We start from the raw sequence: 19,313 nt of genomic DNA on the forward strand, positions 1-19,313 counted from the left end.
AGTTTACCACCACCGAATATTAGCAATTAACAATCCTTCGAAACTTGTATGGATCTGAAAGATAATTGGCAAGCAAGCGACGCTGCTCATGGATCGTTAATTGCTAATGTGTCAGTAGTGTTACGGTAGCTGTAACTATTTTCTTTGGACAAAACAAGCAACTCTTACCTGAAAGCAGCACTGATATGGTGGTTCTCCAGCACGGCTCTGTCATTGTACAGCAGCGCCGTGTCAGACCCTGACATGACGTGGAAGTTGTTGGTGGTGCCGGTGTGCTCGAAGTCGTGGACCACGGCTGCCACCAGCGTCGCGAAGATCTCCAGGTCTGACAGCCAGTTCTGGAACCAAGATGGCGGGTGTGTGCGTTATGTGACAGCTGTCATTTTTAGTGATTGTGATTGGAGGGTGGTGGGTTATTAGGGCGGGAGATAGGAAAAGTGCTATGGCTATCTAAATCTATGCTTTGAGCTCTATGTAAAATTTTGTCATAACATGTTATAATAGTGTAACAGCCGTTGTATGGTGCCACAGTACTTGCACGAACGATGTATAAATGGTATAAATGTTATAAACAGTATAAATGGTATAAACTGTATAAATGGTATAAGTAAACTGTATAAATGCTATAGGTATTTAGGTATCAATTGGTACGAGGAAATATACAACGATCTACCTAACAGTAGTATGAACCTAGATCCAAACGAAATTGAGAACTTATAGAACCTATGTCAGCACCTAGTTTAAGTTTTACAGTTTACTTATACTTAGTCAATATTTGATGCCAATAGGCAAAGAAAGAAGGTGTAGGTATGGAAAATGATTACAAGCTAAAACCGATAAAGTTATTAAATTTCTCCCTTAAAACGGATGTAAGCAAACACCAAAATTACGAAAGTTTTGTTTAGCTAAGTTCTGAAAATACAAATTTATATAGAAATAAAGTTGTATGGAGCTTAAGCCCTAAGGCAATGATTTAACGATAAAGAAAACTTCCAGAGTTAACAACCTTACTGATTTCAGAATTAAATTTCATAGGGCCGTAAAACCGTCAATATTTTATTACTCGATGAATGCATTTGTTAGAGGTGACTCAGTGACTCGCAAGTGAATCGGCAGATTTTTATGGAACACAATACGCTCGTAATACCGTAACCCAATTTTAGAACTGGGTTCAATAAACATAGATGTGCATTTTCGTTGCGATATTTTCGTTCACCATAAAAGAAAGTACTTAAATTATGTTTCTACTAAAAATCCTTATTACTCGTATAAAGAATTCCACCACAATACCGTTGGAATGCGAGGCTCGTGCAATACGACCGCTACTACTTACGACAGTTCAGAAATAATGAAAATAATAATAGAAGAATTTATAGGTACGAGTATATAGGGTTTGTGGACGCCGAGACGCCAAAAGAACCAAGACGGAGATGCCTTGAGTTGAGTATTATAAAGCTAAGAAATATTATAAAGAGGAAAGATTTGTGTAAAATAATGTATGTTTGTTTGTAGAATTTATACTATAAGTATGAAATAAGCGTGTATCTTATTTTACCCTGCAGTCACCAAATGAAATAAGTAGATCTACGCCCAGCGTTTAATCTTTCACAAAAACTACTTACGAACGAAAAATGATTCGAAGAGCACAGAATAATTTAAAATAACATAGGTCCAGCTAACACCACATATCGATTAAATATTCTTAACACACACACGCACTCACGCCTTGTACTAATGTACTCCCTTGCGGGGTAGGCAGAGGTGCATTGCTGCACCCACTTTTCGCCAGAGTGTTATGTTAGTCCCAATGTAATAGGGGGCGGGCCTATTGCCATTTTACGGGCACATCCAAGACCCGAGAACAAGTATCTGTGTTTAAACAAATATCTGCCCCAGCCGGGAATCGAACCCGGGACCATCGGCTCAGTAGTCAGGTCACTAACCACTACGCCATTCGGTCGTCTTCTAAATATTCTTTATCTCAAGAATCTTTCAAACGTGACCTTACAATAATTTTTTGCACGGCAGACAGTTATCTCTGTTACCACCTACACAGTGGGCCTACCATGAGTCCGGTCTGGCACAGCATGTAGTGCACGGTCTGCGCCACGTCGGCCGCGTGCAGGTTGTTGTGGTACGGGTTGTGGAACTTGCAGTAGCCCTCCTCTATTCGGCCGAGAAAGTTCTCCAGAACCGTTGGCGGCACCTGAAAGCAAATTTCGAGTTTAATAATTATGGATATGATTGGTTTCTGTTAGTACGTAAAATATAATAATACAGTAGAGCGTTGTCGTTTTTACTTTTGTATCGATATTGCGGATCCTCAAAATACTGTATTAAAGTTTTCCATGCTATCATAAAGCTACGAAATCTCGTAGCTACGTCGACGTAGCGTCGTAGCAATAAATCTGTAGCTGCGTAGCATCGTAGCAACGTAGCATCGTAGCGACGGCGTAGCATAAAGGATAGACTTTCTAAGAAACGAAGAATGGTTGATTTTTACAACCACAAATTTTGTTATTTCATAACTACGCCTCCATCAATATTTTTGATTATAATTTATTTTTGAGCAAGTAAATGAAATTGAAAAGTACAAAAAAACTTCGGTAAATTCTAACTTCAGAGAAACGTCACCCATTTTCTTAGGGCGGATGTGACGTCAAAATTCTTTATATATGAATCTCAGAATAATAAATTCTTTCCGTTTACGGCGGAAGTTAAATAAATGTCAAGTGTAAACAAAGAAATGTTAATGTCACCGAGTGTTTGTGATGCTCGTTGTGATCAGATACGATGGATCACATAAAAATTCTTCCAATAGATCCTAGCCTCCTATAACCTCTCCACTTCTTGTTTGATATGTTTGTTTGTTTGCAAAGTTTAGGACTTTTTATATTTTTTGTTGGTAGTGTATGGGCTGCCACTAGTTGTTCTATTGTAATGAGGCGTAAACAGCCATTCGCTAGTCAACGAGCCACTCAAATATGCTCCATATTGCAACACAATAAAATTAAATTTGTATTGTAAGTATTATGACATGAACATGACACAAGTTGCTCTTTCTACTTTTAGGTTATAATGGCAGTCGTTAGTATATTTCAAAAGTTGTTAGATAGATAGATAGATAGAATACTCTTTATTTTCACACCAACAAAGAATCATAGGAATTACAAATTGCAACTTAATTAGGGTACAAAAGGCGGTCTTGTTGTTATTTTTTTCTAAATTAAGTTATGTAAGAATTCTCGTAATCAGAAGAACTGGACACATTAAATTTATTACACAGTATGAACGAGTAAACTGTGGCCAGCTGCGGAAAAGTTTTTATTATAAAAGATAATATGTATGTTACACGTTATTATTTTTAACATCGTGAGGAAACCTCAATATTTAGGTTAAGCACATTTAGATATGTGAACCCACCAATCCGCAGTGGACCAGCGTGGTGGGATATGGTCCAAGCTTAGGAAGGGGGTTTAGACCTTTGAGATATGCACAATGGTTCCATTCAAGAGAGCCAGGTGCAGGTTCTTACACCCCCACAGATAATAGAATAGAATGACCCACTAACCCTAGCCTCTCTTACTGAAAACCAAAGTTACAGTAAGTACTTACATACAATACAAATATTACTTTATATTCATATTGCCATAATAGCGTAATATTGTGTACAAAGGTCCTCTGGTTTGCGCGCTCCCATTTCAAAAGAGCTACTAGTAGCTATTTACGAGCTCCCATTACAAAACAGCCACTGGTCACGCTTTATTACCATTACAAAACAGCCACTGATCACACTTTATACACTTCCTTTTTCGTTTGTTACCATGACAACATTGGTTTGTTGAAAATACAAAAGTACTCTGTGATTACTTGATTAGGTAAAAAATCTATGCCGACTGACGGGACTCATTATTCTGAGCCGTGAAATTAAAAGATTATGACGTCACACCATCCCGCCATCCTGACGGGAATTTCAAAGTGGTCGTGATGGTTGTAATTTTTTAACTTTCTTTAAAATACCTTAAATTACTTATTATGGCGTTGAATTTTTTTTTACTATAATAAAGTGATGTAAAACTATCCAATAAAAGTATTAAAATAATTTATGCATATTCCCTATTGTAAAGATAAAAACATATGCGTTTCACAATATCCAAAAAAAGTGTAGCCTTTTTTTATAAAATCTTATAACACTATCATTCGGATAACTATGGACCTACCTATAAAAATATCCATCGCATAGTATTATTACATATTTTCTAATGTAGTGAGTCGCGAGGACGCACCACTCACTGGATTGCAAACATCTCTTGGGATTATTCGTTTGAAACCCATCATGAAAATGAACAGTAAAAATCGTGAGTTTATCAATATATATGGTAAAATTTTATCAGTGAGCAATGTTATATTTGGGTAGAATTTCAACAAATTCTAAACGCATTTAGCCACCTGTCAAACGTGTATCAGTAAGTACAAAATTTATTTAAAATTTGATTTAAATACTATTTTCAATATGTTTGGCGTTTGGTAAAAGTGCCCCAAAGTTTAATATAACAATATGGTAAACGTCTCAAAATTGTTTAATCTTTACCTCGTACACTATATTGGGTTTGATAAGGTCAGTCTCAATTATGTAACTTCTGTATTTGATACTAATAAGTGAGTTATAGATAATATCATTAACCTTGTTATGGTTGGAACAGAGTGGAGTGCTAACATTTAAACACCAGGGAAAATAAATGTTTGTGTATTGATGAATGCCTAATTCTTACACAGGTAAAATTAAAACAGTAGATTATATCAGATAGAATCCCTATTTTGCTTTTGATGTTGTTTATTTCGTATTCGAATTCTAAATTAAGGCTTTTGATGTTACCGAGGCGCTCCCTGGCGGATTCCATTTGAACGTAAATATTACATAAACTTGTAACATGAACCTAATCTACAGCCTTCGGGACACTGTGATGTCAATTTAAATCTAATCCTTTATAGGGTTCAATGGCCGATTTGTTACACACATTATGGATTATACAAGAGAAGTGAAGGGTGGAAGCGGGCAAAGATAAATAATAATAATATTTATTTCTCAGAAGACGTACAGTACAATAATTAATGTGTACTATTTTGATTAAGTTATGTGGTAATACCCTAGTTACAACTAAATAGCCCAGTCATACTAAGCACTCATTGTACCAGGGCACCATACAGAACGAAGAGGTGTTAACCTTGTACTTTTGTATTAAGCCGTATGGGTTGAGCTTCATACCCCAGCCTCTCGTTGTACCAGGGCATCAAACAACACAAAGAGGTACCTACTAACCTTGAACTTGTGTATCATGCCGTATCTGTAGAGCTACATACTCCAGTCTCATTGTACCAGGACACCAAACAGGACAAGGAGGTACAAACTGCCATATCGGTTGAGCAACATACCCCAGCAAGATCCCAGCCGTTCTATTGTACCAGGGCAGCAAACAGCACGAAGAGTTACTAACCTTGAACTTGTGTATCATGCCGTATCGGTTGAGCAGCTCGTAGCCCAGGTACTTGATGGCCGCGCCGCCGGCCGCCTCGTTCAGCGCAAACACGTCGAACGACCACTCGTCTAGCGTCTGTGGGAGAGAGAGAGAAGTCGGTTAAAGAGAGATAGATATACTGAAAGATATGGACAGTTGGACAGAATCCCTAGGTCCTAGGAGAGCAATCCAGCCATCCATACTTGGGTTAGCTATGATAATACGTAGGACTCACATTACCATCATAAACAGCCTGCAGTATAGTACAATGTTTTAAATGAGGGTGTGGAGATACAAATACCATATATTATCATCTTCACGCTTGACATGTAGGTTGGGGATCTCATAGTTGGCCTTATCATGCTTATATTTCTTATAATCGTCGCAAGGGTAAGGTAGGTCATATTTTATGGCGAATACCACTTGAAACGTACTGAAAATGTTTATTTAAAATATTTTTCGTTGTACGCCCTCTCATAATATATTTACACATCCAGTTTTCCCTTAAACATGCTCTCCTAGTAACAATGTGAAGGAATACATTAGTAGGATATCCTTCGGTTCAGCATGGATGCTTCATCCGTGGGGTGACCGCGCCCGGCCCATCTATAAGTCAAGGACTTAGTTAGGGCCCGAACATACATCCCGTCGTGGGCCTTATCTTTAAAGCTGGTTAAATTTTTGTAGGTATGGCTTTTTCGTGTTTTAGCTCATTTTTAATCCTTAACGGATGTTGTAAGTTAAATGTATCTGTATCTATATTATCTTTCTCTGGTAAGGCAAGTCCCAAACGCCAGAATCGACTTTCATTTAGTGGTTTTGTCATTCCATTGTGATATCAGGGGGAAAAGTGTGTTTTATTTGCGTTAGTTATTCGAACCTGTAGAGTTGATTTTAGTGGGTTTTAACTTAAAACTTTTAAGCGTAACTTATTAATTATTTAATCAGTGACAATTAATGTGAGAATTTATTATATTATCTCTTATCAAGGGCCATACACCTATAGGTAAGGTATATTTGTAATCTAATGTAAAATACCCTTTACCAACAATAGTTTCCTTTTGAAACATTCCACAATAGGGCTCTTTAGGGCGTATAATAAATTATGCAAAGTTCATCTTCAGTCGACCCAGTTGAGTTATTCCGACAGTAATAAATAAACATCAGAAGTTGAGGTTTGCGATTTCTGATTAATGGTATAGATTTTTTACTCGGTGTGAAATATATGTATTTTTGTCATAAGCACAAGTTTGAAGTGTACAAAAGTACTGTACCAAAGAGCGATGACAAGGTACATAATGTTTGCGTGCATCTAGTAAAATAATTAGGTTCAGATAACTGATTCTATCAGTACCTATACGTAATAAAGTGATATTTATAGTTTTTAAAACTTAGATTTATAGCTTTGAGGCAAGGTGTAATGAACAATATAATATACTGTATTATATAACAACTTTTTATGATGACATTTGGTTCTATCCCGATAATTCTAGAACAACAGCGACACGGCCATACCATCCTTTGTAGACCAGGTATATTTCGTGTCACCTATCTACTGATCTTAAAATTATCCGGTTTTGCACTGGGAAGAGATATATACTTTGGCCACAACTAACAGCAGAAACTGAGATTGTTCCAAATTGCCATTTTTTTATTCGATCCGTTTAATTTTATTGCATGTTTTTTTTGGCACATAAATTATTTTTCTTTCTTTTTTTACATTATATTCCCCATACAATACATGTCTATTTTACTGGCTGTACTAACTTAGCGACGAATAAATAAATAGCGCCGTTTGCTACTAATGAAAGTGTGTTGTGTACACTGCATCTGTATGCCGATCCGATGGTATCGCGCTAATTGTATGGCTCGGTCATTCGTTCAAATGTCGGGGTGAATACGGTTTATCATTCGTGGAATTGTTCGTTCGCGGCAGGTTATATTTATAGTAAACGCGGGTTTTTCCAGTTGGTTGTAGTTAAGCGATACATTTGACCGTTATCATAAGATGTTGTTACATTTATTGGAAAATTCTTAAAAGTAACACAAATCTAAACAGGTATTGTGAGATTTTATTAGGTACCTATTTCGTACTTGAATGGCATATTGAACATAATCGGGTACAAGTAGATCCAGCCAGATCTTAAGGGAAAATAATTTGAATGATTATCAATGCAAGTTACCAAAATGATAACAAAAACGGCGAGGCCTTCTGTGTGATGGAGTAGCTCACCACGACGAAGCCTGGCTCGATGGCTTGAGGCAGAAAAGACTTCGTGCAGTTCAAGAACCGTCTGCAGACTCACGCTACACTTGCGATCTCTGTGGCAGAAGGTGTCGAGCTGCAATCGGACTCTACAGCCATAGAAAAAGATGCGCACAAACCTCTTCCCATCGAATGGATTGACGCTGCAACTATCATCTGATCAAGATGTCGTGGCCAATGATGATGATGTAGTTAAAATACCGCTGCCTCGATCAGGTATTTAAGAAAGACTGTGGTGGCGGGTATGATTTTGAAGCTTTTATTTATAGCCATTTGTTTTGTTAGAAAGTGATGATTAGCTACAACTCATTCGTCTCATAAAATAATTTATCAAACTACCTATCGTCATGCCATCGTACCTCACTACCAATTGATTTTACATTCTATAACTTATTAGGTACTTTTTTGTTATCATTTTGGTAACTTGCATTGATAAGCATTCAAATTACAGTATTGTGCAAATTAATGTGAACACGAGTGAAAATTTGAAAAAAATACATTTATTACTTCTAAAATAAAAAAACAGAGATATATTAATACAATTTAAGTTATTTTAATAGAAAATGTGTCCTCCCTGGCTTTTATAACTTCTTCAATAGGTTTTGGCATAGAATCGACATGATTTTAACATTTTTCTGATATTTACTGGTCTAAAAAACTTGTATGGATTACAGCTTCAATCATTTTAGTTTTTCTCGTGCAATCCGTTTTCCGAAGTCTAACTTTCACGATGGCCCACTTATTTTCAATGAGATTAAGTGCCGGTGAGTTCTCTGGCCATCCAAAGGCATGATATCTTGTTGTTCTTGAAATATTTAAGCATAATCTTGGACACGTGGAATGGGGCCGAATTTTGTTGAAAAACTTATTGACCATTAGCATCAACTTTTCTTAGTTTGGGACTGTTTTTCTTATATAGGTACCGGATGACTTGTGCCCATCGAAGGGATGATGGACTCGCTAAAATACAGTGACTTGCTAGAACGGAGATTAGAAGTTGAACTAAGAAAATTTGATGATATCGGTCAATAAGTTTTTGAACAAACTTCGGCTCCATGCCACGTGTCTAAGATTATGCTTAAATATTTCAAGAACAACAAGATATCAAGCCTTTGGATGGCCAGAGAACTCACCGGCACTTAATCCCATTGAAAATAAGTGGGCCATCATGAAAGTTAGACTTCGGAAAACGGATTGCACAAGAAAAACTAAAATGATTGAGGCTGTAATCCATACAAGTTTTTTAGACCAGTAAATATCAGAAAACTGTTAAAATCATGTCGATTTTATGCCAAAACCTACTGAAGAAGTTATAAAAGCCAGGGAGGACACATTTTCTATTAAAATAACTTAAATTGTATTAATATATCTCTGTTTTTTTTATTTTAGAACTAATAAATGTATTTTTTTCAAATTTTCACTCGTGTTCACATTAATTTGCACAATACTGTATTTTCCCTTAAGATCTGGCTGGATCTACTTGTACCCGATTATGTTCAATATGCCATTCAAGTACGAAATAGGTACCTAATAAAATCTCACAATACCCGTTTAGATTTGTGTTACCTTTAAGAATTTTCCAATAAATGTAACAACATCTTATGATAACGGTCACATGTATCGCTTACACAAAAAAGTTCAAAGGACATCGTGACCTTTTTGGACCCAAGATGAAGACTTTTGTACATTTGCTAGAGTCTACCCTCCAATTCACATCAGGTCAATGTATTTTTTTGCAGCAGTATATTATGTAAGTGAATTGGGCAGAGAGGGTGAGGATCATTACAAAACTTATGTCCAACATAAACTACGGTGTACGTTAGATAAATTCACTACATTATGATCTTGATCCGTTACAAACTGAGTCATAAATTTTGATACATTAAACAATAACTATACTTTTTTAAGTTATATTTGTATATAAGTAGATAGTTCCAATACCCTTATAATTGCGTGAGCCATAGAAATGATTCAAAATCATTTATAATAAAATACTGAAGCAAATCAAATAAAATACTGAAGAGCAAAGAAAAAATCCAATAGCCAATGCCGTTCCATATGTCACTGGTTCCAGTTAAGTTTTTCATTGCTCGCGAGTGTAACCAAAGATAAAAATGAAGGACACAAGAACAATGGCAATAACTTTTCATTCTCACAACAATATTGCCGGCTTATATAGGCTTTTCAGCGATAGGTACTATCCATGTCTAGCCACAGGGCTTCAAAAATCCAATCAAATATCTCAGGCGTAGCCACTAACAATGAAAACGATTTTATCCTTTCCATTGATGGAAAACTGATCCAATTCACTACGATAGATAAAAGGGAAGCTTAGAAAAAGTTAAGAGACAAAAAGAAACCGGTATTCTTTCTCGTTGCAGTTTAAACGATACTCTTGTGAAAGTGTTGTTACTGAATATTTTCCTTTTTCCTTTTGTGTGCATTCCCGTATTGGAAATGTGAATATAATGAGATAGTTCCGATAGTTCTATTGTTAAATAAATTCTAGTTGCAAACAAGCAGTTTTGTACCTACATTATACTATATTCAACCCAGTTTATATCGCATTTATAAGTACACATGTACACACGGCAACGTCAAATGGTTGGCAGGGCACACTAACGTAGTGTATGTGTGCACACTAACGTGTACACACCAGTAACAAACCGCACACACACACAGCAGCATAAACGAGTTTGCGCGTAGGCAAACGCCCGAGCACCAGCTGTGAAATAAACATATCAATCGGTCGTGTAATTTAAATAGTTAGTTATAAAATTGACGTGAAGCAAAATTTCACTACCTGTGTCTATACACTTCGTAGCTCATTGGTAGAATGTTAGACTTATGAAACATAGGTCGTGTGTTCGAGTCCACTGTTGGGTATTTTTATTTTACTTAATTCTTTTATTTTACTTACTGTCTGATGTTTATTATGATTTAAAACTGCAAATTGAAAATTTTCCGTTATGTTTTATAACGAAAAGCAACAAAAAACTTAAAGTTAAAAAATTATTTTTTTAAATTTGGTAATTTTAACGCATAGTAACTTGTTTCATTTACTTTCTGTGTTGCTTTTATTCGTATATACTACAATACTATTATTAACCACCTTGAAAGATAAATTAAATCTATAAAAAAACAAAAAAGGAATAATTAAGTTTCAACGGGATTTGAACCACCGTCTCTGTTTAAAATGTTTAAAATAGTCTTGTATCATTCCAACTGAGCCATTCAATCTGTTACAATGCCCGGCAAAATTTTGCTTCATATCATAAAAACAATGAATCATTGTCACTGGCACAACTACATGTTTACAATATCCGTGTGTTGGTGCCGAGAACTAAATGATTACGTTGACGACGACGTCGCCGACACACACACACATACACTACGTTAGTGTGCCCTGCCAACCATTTGACGTTGCCGTGTGTACCTATTGTACCTACATACAAATCTCGGCATCGGATTTATTCGGCCAAATGGATTTTCATAAATATATTTATGGAGAAACGGCGCGTCGGCAATGCCGATGTAGTAGACGAACTTGTGTCAATTTCTATACAAAGAATACTGAATGCTATGCGTCAGTTGCGTACGATGCTGAAAGGACACTTACGTCAAAAACACCTACCTTAAGAACTCTGACAACGTCTTGCGGGAACTGCATCAGCGCCGTGCTAGTCACCCGCCTGTAGATGCGGTCCACAAAGATGCCGGCTCTGATCGCGTGCGCCACCGACCGGAACTTGGGCTTCTCGTCCGACTTCCGTTTGGCGGTGGCCAGCTGCCGGGTGAAGGTGGAGGCGAGCCACTCCCGCACCTCGGGCGGCACCGCGTCGGGCTGCACTTCTGACAGCTCATCGTCCTCGTCAGCCAGTCGTCTGCGCACAGGAAAGAAAGAAATTAAGAAAAAGAAAGCGTGTCTGTGGTGTCAAGCTTGTCTGTGAACGGTTTAGTTCTGTGTTCCATTTTAAAAAGCGAAAGCTACATAGTTCGATTTGTGTTTTAACGTGAGCGTAGTTTTGATGTTTATTTGTTAAATGGGTGTAGAGTTAAAAGTGTTTGTGTTAGTATGGATGGTGGAACAAAATGATTATCGATTTAGCCGGGGTCAAAGTTTTCATTTACAGTCTGTTGTAATTATGAAATACCTTTAAAATGTTATAAGAAATTCCATTCAATATAACGAGGAATTCAGGTAATAACAATAACACTATGAGAAATAAGAAATTTAAATTATTTCTAGCTATTTAAAGTAAGTAGCTCATGTTTTTTGAGTATAAAGTGTGATAAAATAAAATAAACTTTAAGCTAATGCTACATGTTTTATCCAAACCTAGGTTTCTTCTAGAACTAGTTACATAATTTTACAGCTAAGTTTAGTTGAAGTTTTCTAAAACTATATTGTATGTACGCAGTTGACAAACATACGTGTTCAGAGTGTCATCATTGTTCAACTAAATAATTATTGAGAAAAATATTTTGAAAAGAAAAGCTGTTGAAAGGTGATGCTTAAAATCTGCGTAAATTTACAATCGTAAGTATTAACGTAGAAAGAAGTTCAGTACTAAAAAACAAATTAGAGAGACATAATTTGCAGAAATGTGATCTGAAAATCGCCATCTTCATTAAACTCCAGTCTTCTTCCGGATTGTTCCAATCTAAAGGATTCAATATTAGTTCAGGGATTTAAGAAAAGACATGCAACGTTAACTAGCTAAAAATAAGGTTTATAGTGGCATGCAGCGTGCTATTTGATAAGCTTTTACATCGCTCTCCACTGTAGCTTCACCGGCGAATATTTAGTTGGCACAAGGAATCAATAAAATAGAGCTTGATTTGTTTAATACTTTAAATACCCATTTGTCTGTGAATATCAAGAGACTTTGTTTATTTTTTGCAAAGAAAGCAAAATAAATGAAAGTGTTTTGCTTTATCTACTACTTAGATAATACTACTTAAACAATGACATACTTTGAATAAGTAAATAATAAGAAATATTCAATATGTTATTGTTACTATCTCTGATTTTAAAATAAATCTCCTGTCGCAGCTATATCCACTAAAATATTTTATCCTTTATAAAAGTCAAATGTGTATTCCCAATTTGTACATTTTCATTTGCCAAACACGAAATCCACGCCTAGAAGGCACACGGGTAAATTCTATTTGCATATGAACGCGCCCAAATTTCGATTATGCTGAGTTGTGCCAAGGGGGTCACTCTATATGACAAAAAACAAAATTTCGGGGCTCTGCTGCGCGAGCCACGACTACATCTTGTTGTATTAAACGTGCCAATTGAACGCAGCTCTCTTTCGTTCGTTTTTCATCAGTATAGAGTAACCCTCCAGGCACTCTGTATGTCGGGTCGGGATTTAAAATTCTGATGCAATATGGATATACGATATTGTAGTGCCAACCTCAGGCAGTGAAGATCCAGGGGATTGCGATGTCAAAGCTTTGAGGCACATTGACGTCCAACACCGAGCACGCGGGGTTAAAAATAATAAGGATGCTCAAATTGCTCAATCATCTGGTGCTGATTTATCAAAAAAATACCTGTTATAGAAAAAAGTTTGTTGGTGATTGCATTTGAAATGACCTTTCGTACTAAGTTTATCGAAGAACCGATGCAGTTCACGTCATTTTTGATAAAGAAGCATCAGATGATGATAAAGTAAGTGATAACATCGACAGACACACCTAAACACCAGCGTAGGAGCCGACTGCTGTCTTGCCACCATGGGTCTAAAATAAAACATCAATACATTGGGACTCAAATCAGACATTCACGAAGACTCTTTGGAAATTCTTCGGAAGGTGCTTTAAGTCAGTACATACACACAAAAGAAACCATTAATAACAAATAAATTCACAAATGTTGCAATATACACACGTTTTAAGCTAAATATAATGGTATTTGAAAGTCATATTAGACCAACATGCGGTAGATATAGATAGTATTGTATATAGGTTATATATTTACATCGAGAATGGCGAAAACCACAAGTATAATATTCATAAATTTATAAAATAGAAAAATAGGGTGCTTAAAGAAGAAAATAATTCAATAACAATAATCGAAGAACGTAAATATGATTGTTTGAATATTTGAGGGAATCGGTTGACTTAGATCCAAAATTATACAAGTTCATACTGACTTACATTAACAATTAGTATACAACTGATGTATAATTGATGTTACTTGTACCAGTAGATACTAGCGATGGTGTAACAGACACTATTCAAAAATGAACGAAATGTCACTGTTGAAATTCGTAGCCGTTCCGTAAAAATATTAATTAAAACATAGTCTTTCATTCAAGACTAAACTTTCTCATACGTTCTTCATTTAGGGAAATATTTGTATTACAATAGGTAATAGGAAAAGAAAAAGTCGCATGCCTCAGGATATTAGACACAAAATAACAGATCGAAGACACACAAACCCACACAGGGCGAAACCACCACACTTCTCTACGAAGGACTAGACTAAGAGAACTCAGGGTCTATATCTAAATGAGATAAAAGAAACACCTAATTAGGGCGCCTTATATACCCGGTTAGTTGATCAGGAAACGAAACAAAACGCTTTTGCTTACTAAAATCGAAAAAGATCTTGCAACGGCTCTGGCTTAAAAACTGCGTTTGTCAATACCAATAGAGGCTTTAATCATGTGTTTTGTGATTGAGAAAGAGTTTCCAAGCCACAACCAGCGAGCTGAACGATGAAAGAACAAACACAAGAAGCGAAACAAAACATATCACTGGAACCGAAGACTAAGCTACGAAGGGGGTACAGGGGAAGCTGAACAGAACAGAAAGACCTAATCGCACAGAGGGAGGCTGGCTACTTGGCCTAGCGGTGGAATATTAACTTTGCTTCGGGTCGGTCTATCGAGCATCGCGCCCAGCAGGGGGTCCGCAGGCGGCGGCGAGGGAGCGGGGCGGGCGCGGCGCGCTGGTCGCCTTCCGGCCGGGGCTCCCTGCGTTAGATACAATCACTGCCGCCACCGCTGACTCCAGGGTCCACAGACTGGATGCTTGCGGGATGAGTGTGTCGGGAGACAATGTCGGAGCATGTAGGTTTTGGGTTGTGATTCGGAGTGTAAAGATAAAGGGTAAGATTTTTCAAATATTTAAACTTATAAATATTAGCTGTTCATGGTCACTACACCTTAGACAGATATACCTCAGTTTTCGGCAAGAATTCCTTTGAAATTTCCGAAATCGAAATGAGTTTTTCAGAGTATTTCCTTTTGTCTGATTTTGTTGAAACATATTCTGTCCAAGAACATGCGTTTTTTTGTGAAAAAGAAGTGCGTGAATGTACCTACAGACACAAAGTATTCTGTCAGCCTTGTCTACATTTTTAGACGTATTTTTCGGTCCTGACTGTTTTATCATATATGTATTTACGGAGATAAAGCCTCTAAATGAGTCAAAATAATTCATTAGGTAAGTTAGTACATAACTCGTATCTTACCTATTACCTAACCGAACACTGAGGAATAAAGGGAAAGCTCCGAATAGGTCCGGAGCGCGCATATCTACGGAATCCAATTCAAGATAAGTATTCATTTGCATACAGAATAAAAGGAACATAAGCACCTACATATACACTGCTCTTTTCCAGCTCTTACTGGTGTTTTTCATTGGTTTCGAAGCCGCAATATGCTGCGGTCTTATTGGGTTTCCTACGATGCAAAGATCGAAGCTATACAAATGTTAATTGATTTTGAAATAATGAGTCCAGCGCTAGATAGCTTAGAATGGCTTAGATAGAACCTATAAATTAATCCTCTATTATTGCGTGGTTATGTAAAGCAGTCATGGTTTGGTCTTTATGTACACCTGTTCAGCAATTTTCATTCTTCTATCAATTCCTACTGTATTATTGAATATGAACTTTTTCTACAATAGCAACGAACATTTTAATCATATTGGGAAATAAACTTCTATGATACATTTTACTAAGATTTTATTTCACCTTTCATGGTAATATGGTACCTATTGTAAGTATTATGGTTTAGAATGGATCACTACATCCGCTTTTCATGCCGAAATTCTCACAAGAAAATGAGTGAAAGCTCCTGATCACTCTGTAGATGCGTCCGTTAGTTAAAGCGCTTTTCTATTAAATTCTTCGATGAAAAGGAAGTAGCTTTTTTAATTAAAGATAATAACTGATCCAATTTCCGGTCAGGTATAATTATGAAGAAATTTTATTGGTAGGTACGACGTCTGCAGATGTTGAACACTTCCGATGTTGCTTTTTTGATAATTCTGCAATTTGTTATTTATAAAATATGACCTTCTTTAATCCTTGACCAAAAAATGGGTAGGTACTTCCTTTATGTCTGCCCGATTCAATAAATATAGAGCATAATGTATATAAAATAACTCATTTAAACCGTGCCGTGTAAAAATAGGTGATTTCCGGTTCCTCATTAGCGTTAATCTGTCTAAAAGAACTTAAATTCAGGGAATCATTCCATCTCATACCTACATAAGTAGTGCTTATCTTGACATAATCAAGAATTTGAAACTGAATTTATATTAATGTAGGAATGTATCACCATCCCAACGCAAAATAAGCCTACAGTATTTTGTAAAAAAAAACCCGCGAACAACTTTTGTACACTACGGTATGTTTTTAATTTTTATTCATTCTCATTTGGGAATTTATCCAGCAGACACACCTGTGACTGCAAATGGAAAAACGTATTTAAATGAACTGGTGCAAAATGGACGTATATGAACTGTTAGGTGTAGTAAATCTATAAATACCTCAAAAATACTAAAGTCGCTACTTTGATAGCATTCTGGTATGCTTGGAGAAGGTAGTCTGACGTAAATACATTATACAGGCTGTAACAAAAACCAATATTACTAAATGATGTGTAAACAAATGTGTGTGTGTGTTTGTGTGTGGAGCTGTTGTCGTGATGTATGGCGCCTCCACGCAGCTGTCAGCGGCTTGATGTTTCTGGGTCAAACTGTAATAGTGTGCACAGTACGGTCACTTCGGCTGACCCGCGACTAAAATGTAGCGGTGTTATGACAGACTTAATAAAAAGACGCTAGGTTCGTGGAAGTATATGTGTATAAAAATAAACTACTTTTGCTCAAGGATTTTTTGAAAACCGTAAAAAAACTAAATCTGTATCTGCTGGATAATTCCCAGTCCCGGTATTAAATATTCACGTGGCTAACAATGTTTTTATGGAGATAAAGAAGCAAAAAAAGAGAAATTACGAAAACTATAATAGGACTATGTTGCACAGAAAGAGCCCCTAAATTATGGAATTCAGAGTTTCACAGAAATCCTGTATAAAAAGTTCTTTAGTAGCAAGGAGTACTTTTAAATTGTTCTCATTGAAGAAAACCAGCACGTTTACAAAGCCTACTATTGTATAGCCTGTGTAAAGCCATCCAGTTTATGTATCAGACTAGTTATCACACTGTCGAAATTTTTACTCATCGGAACGAGTAACTTGACATGCAATTTATCAAATTCGATGAGGATACTCAACCTCATGCATAAGCGTTTGCTTTAGAGAGAGATATTCAGTTGATAATATCCTCAAGTTGGTGTAAACAAGGCATTTGTTATACGTACGGAAAAATATACAATTTAAATTACAATAACATAAGCTGTCCATAAAATACAAACGTAATAATTGTCTCACGAGCATAAAGTTAAATAATAAAAGGGATAAAGTTTATTTTTTAAATATAAAATTGAAATGGCAATATACTTTTCCCTCATTAAGTTAATTTCCATTTTAAATAAAATCCATACATAAAACAGATCTCTTTCCTTGATTTTTATTTTATTTTATTAAATTAACCTATCCATAGAAAAGACCACAAAGCAGAAACTATTATGGTGTATAGGTATTCGTATTTAACATGTTACCTAGAATTCTAGAATCTATGACTCGAGCACGAGTACCTAGAATATATGAATCTTGACATAGCGAAGCATTCACCAAAGTATCAAGCTCTCCATTTGTACAATCACCTGCCTATAGAATTTAAAGAGTTGACTGCTCATAAACCATTCAGTAAAAAACTAAAATTGTACCTGTTGAAGAAATGTTACTACTCAGTTGAGGAATTTATAAATGACAAAATTGATAATTAATTTAGCAGTATTTTTTTTTTTAATCTTATAAAATTAGTTTTCCTATAATGAATATTTTTGCTTGTAAGTATATAATAATATTGTTGTGCATGTTATTGTTATGTTAATCATAGATATTTATGTTATTTTTATTGTTAAATTCAAATGCAATAAGTTAATTGTTTACTGAATAAAGAACTGAACTGAACTGAATGACAGAAGTTTCTTGTGAATTCCTTTCTCGTTACTTTATAACGATCTATTCTTAGAATTCCCCGAAGACAATCAAAATAGATTGTTACATCCTTATTCTACTCCTATCTCCGGCACGGAACTCTACGGTATTGCCTATGTTCAATTCTTCAATCATCCATCCATATAGGATGTTAAAAAGGGTATATGTAACAAGCCGGGGTTTTCACGAATTTCCACTGGTATAACAAAAGCTGTGCAGAGAAACCCCCTTTTGGCTCACTATACTACTACTTACTGTTTATACTGTCTACGGGGTGTTGCAAAATTGAAAACGTAATTCTGCACTGAATTAAGAAATATTTTTTGATGTTCGAAATGAAAAATGAAAATGTTAGTGTTAGAAAAATGAAAATAAAAAAGTTAGGCTAGTTTTTTTCGGCATTGGCTTAAACGGTGAACGCACCCTATGAACATAAATATAAATAATAATAAGGAAAATCTTTGAATATTACGCGTCTAAATTGGCATTATATTTTATTATGTGTCCTAAAATAATGAATCCTGAAATAAAAATACTTCGAATCCATTTTCCATAAATAATTCAATTTGTTTCTTATAATTTATTATTTGCTCCGAATCAAATCGAAAACATGCTCCGACATTGTTGATAGTAATTCAAATGAAATAAAAAAGAAACAAAAACATCCACGAAAGTAAATATTTACAAAACATTGTAAGAAAAATAAGTATGAAATTTAAAACACACAAATGTAGAAACCTATCTGTAAGAATAACCGATTGCTTTGAAATAACTGTTGGCTGAATTCTGAAACATAAACATTTTACAATATTGCTGATATATTTTTTACTGGCTGTATGTTAAATAATGTATTTAAATACTTTACCATAGAAAGATAAAAAAAAACCTTTTTGAAATAAAATTTGTTATGCTTTTAGCTTACCGAAGGATAAAATACCGAATCGTGTACTTTATTACTAAACGGATTATAGTATTAAGTAATTTATATTTCATTTATTTATAGTTTAATCCCCAATACATTGTAAAGCATCCATCAGAGTGCACTTAGTAAACACTTTACTATATTGATGTTTTTATTATTAGCACATTCTTTCAACTCAACATACAGCCAGTAAATTATTTTATCGTTATTATAAAACAAGGCAAAGTTTTGGCTTTTTA

General features: G+C 35.6%; 1 protein-coding gene across 2 annotated transcripts in view; it reads right to left on the minus strand.

Annotated features, from left to right (window-relative positions):
* LOC105386650 (dual specificity calcium/calmodulin-dependent 3',5'-cyclic nucleotide phosphodiesterase 1A) overlaps positions 1-19,313 on the minus strand; it is a 146,433-nt gene that overhangs the window by 6,245 nt on the left and 120,875 nt on the right. The window contains exons 5-9 of one of the 2 annotated variants that reach the window (XM_048630297.1): positions 13,492-13,536; positions 11,417-11,666; positions 5,496-5,612; positions 2,066-2,206; positions 169-338 (exon numbers count right to left, since the gene is read on the minus strand). In XM_048630297.1, the coding sequence (XP_048486254.1) occupies positions 169-338; positions 2,066-2,206; positions 5,496-5,612; positions 11,417-11,666; positions 13,492-13,536 (723 nt within the window). The remainder of the gene's footprint in view (positions 1-168; positions 339-2,065; positions 2,207-5,495; positions 5,613-11,416; positions 11,667-13,491; positions 13,537-19,313) is intronic. The other variant, XM_048630299.1, reaches the window with a different exon arrangement.

Source organism: Plutella xylostella, chromosome 4 (genome assembly GCF_932276165.1).
Source record: "Plutella xylostella chromosome 4, ilPluXylo3.1, whole genome shotgun sequence".
NCBI lineage: Eukaryota > Metazoa > Arthropoda > Insecta > Lepidoptera > Plutellidae > Plutella > Plutella xylostella.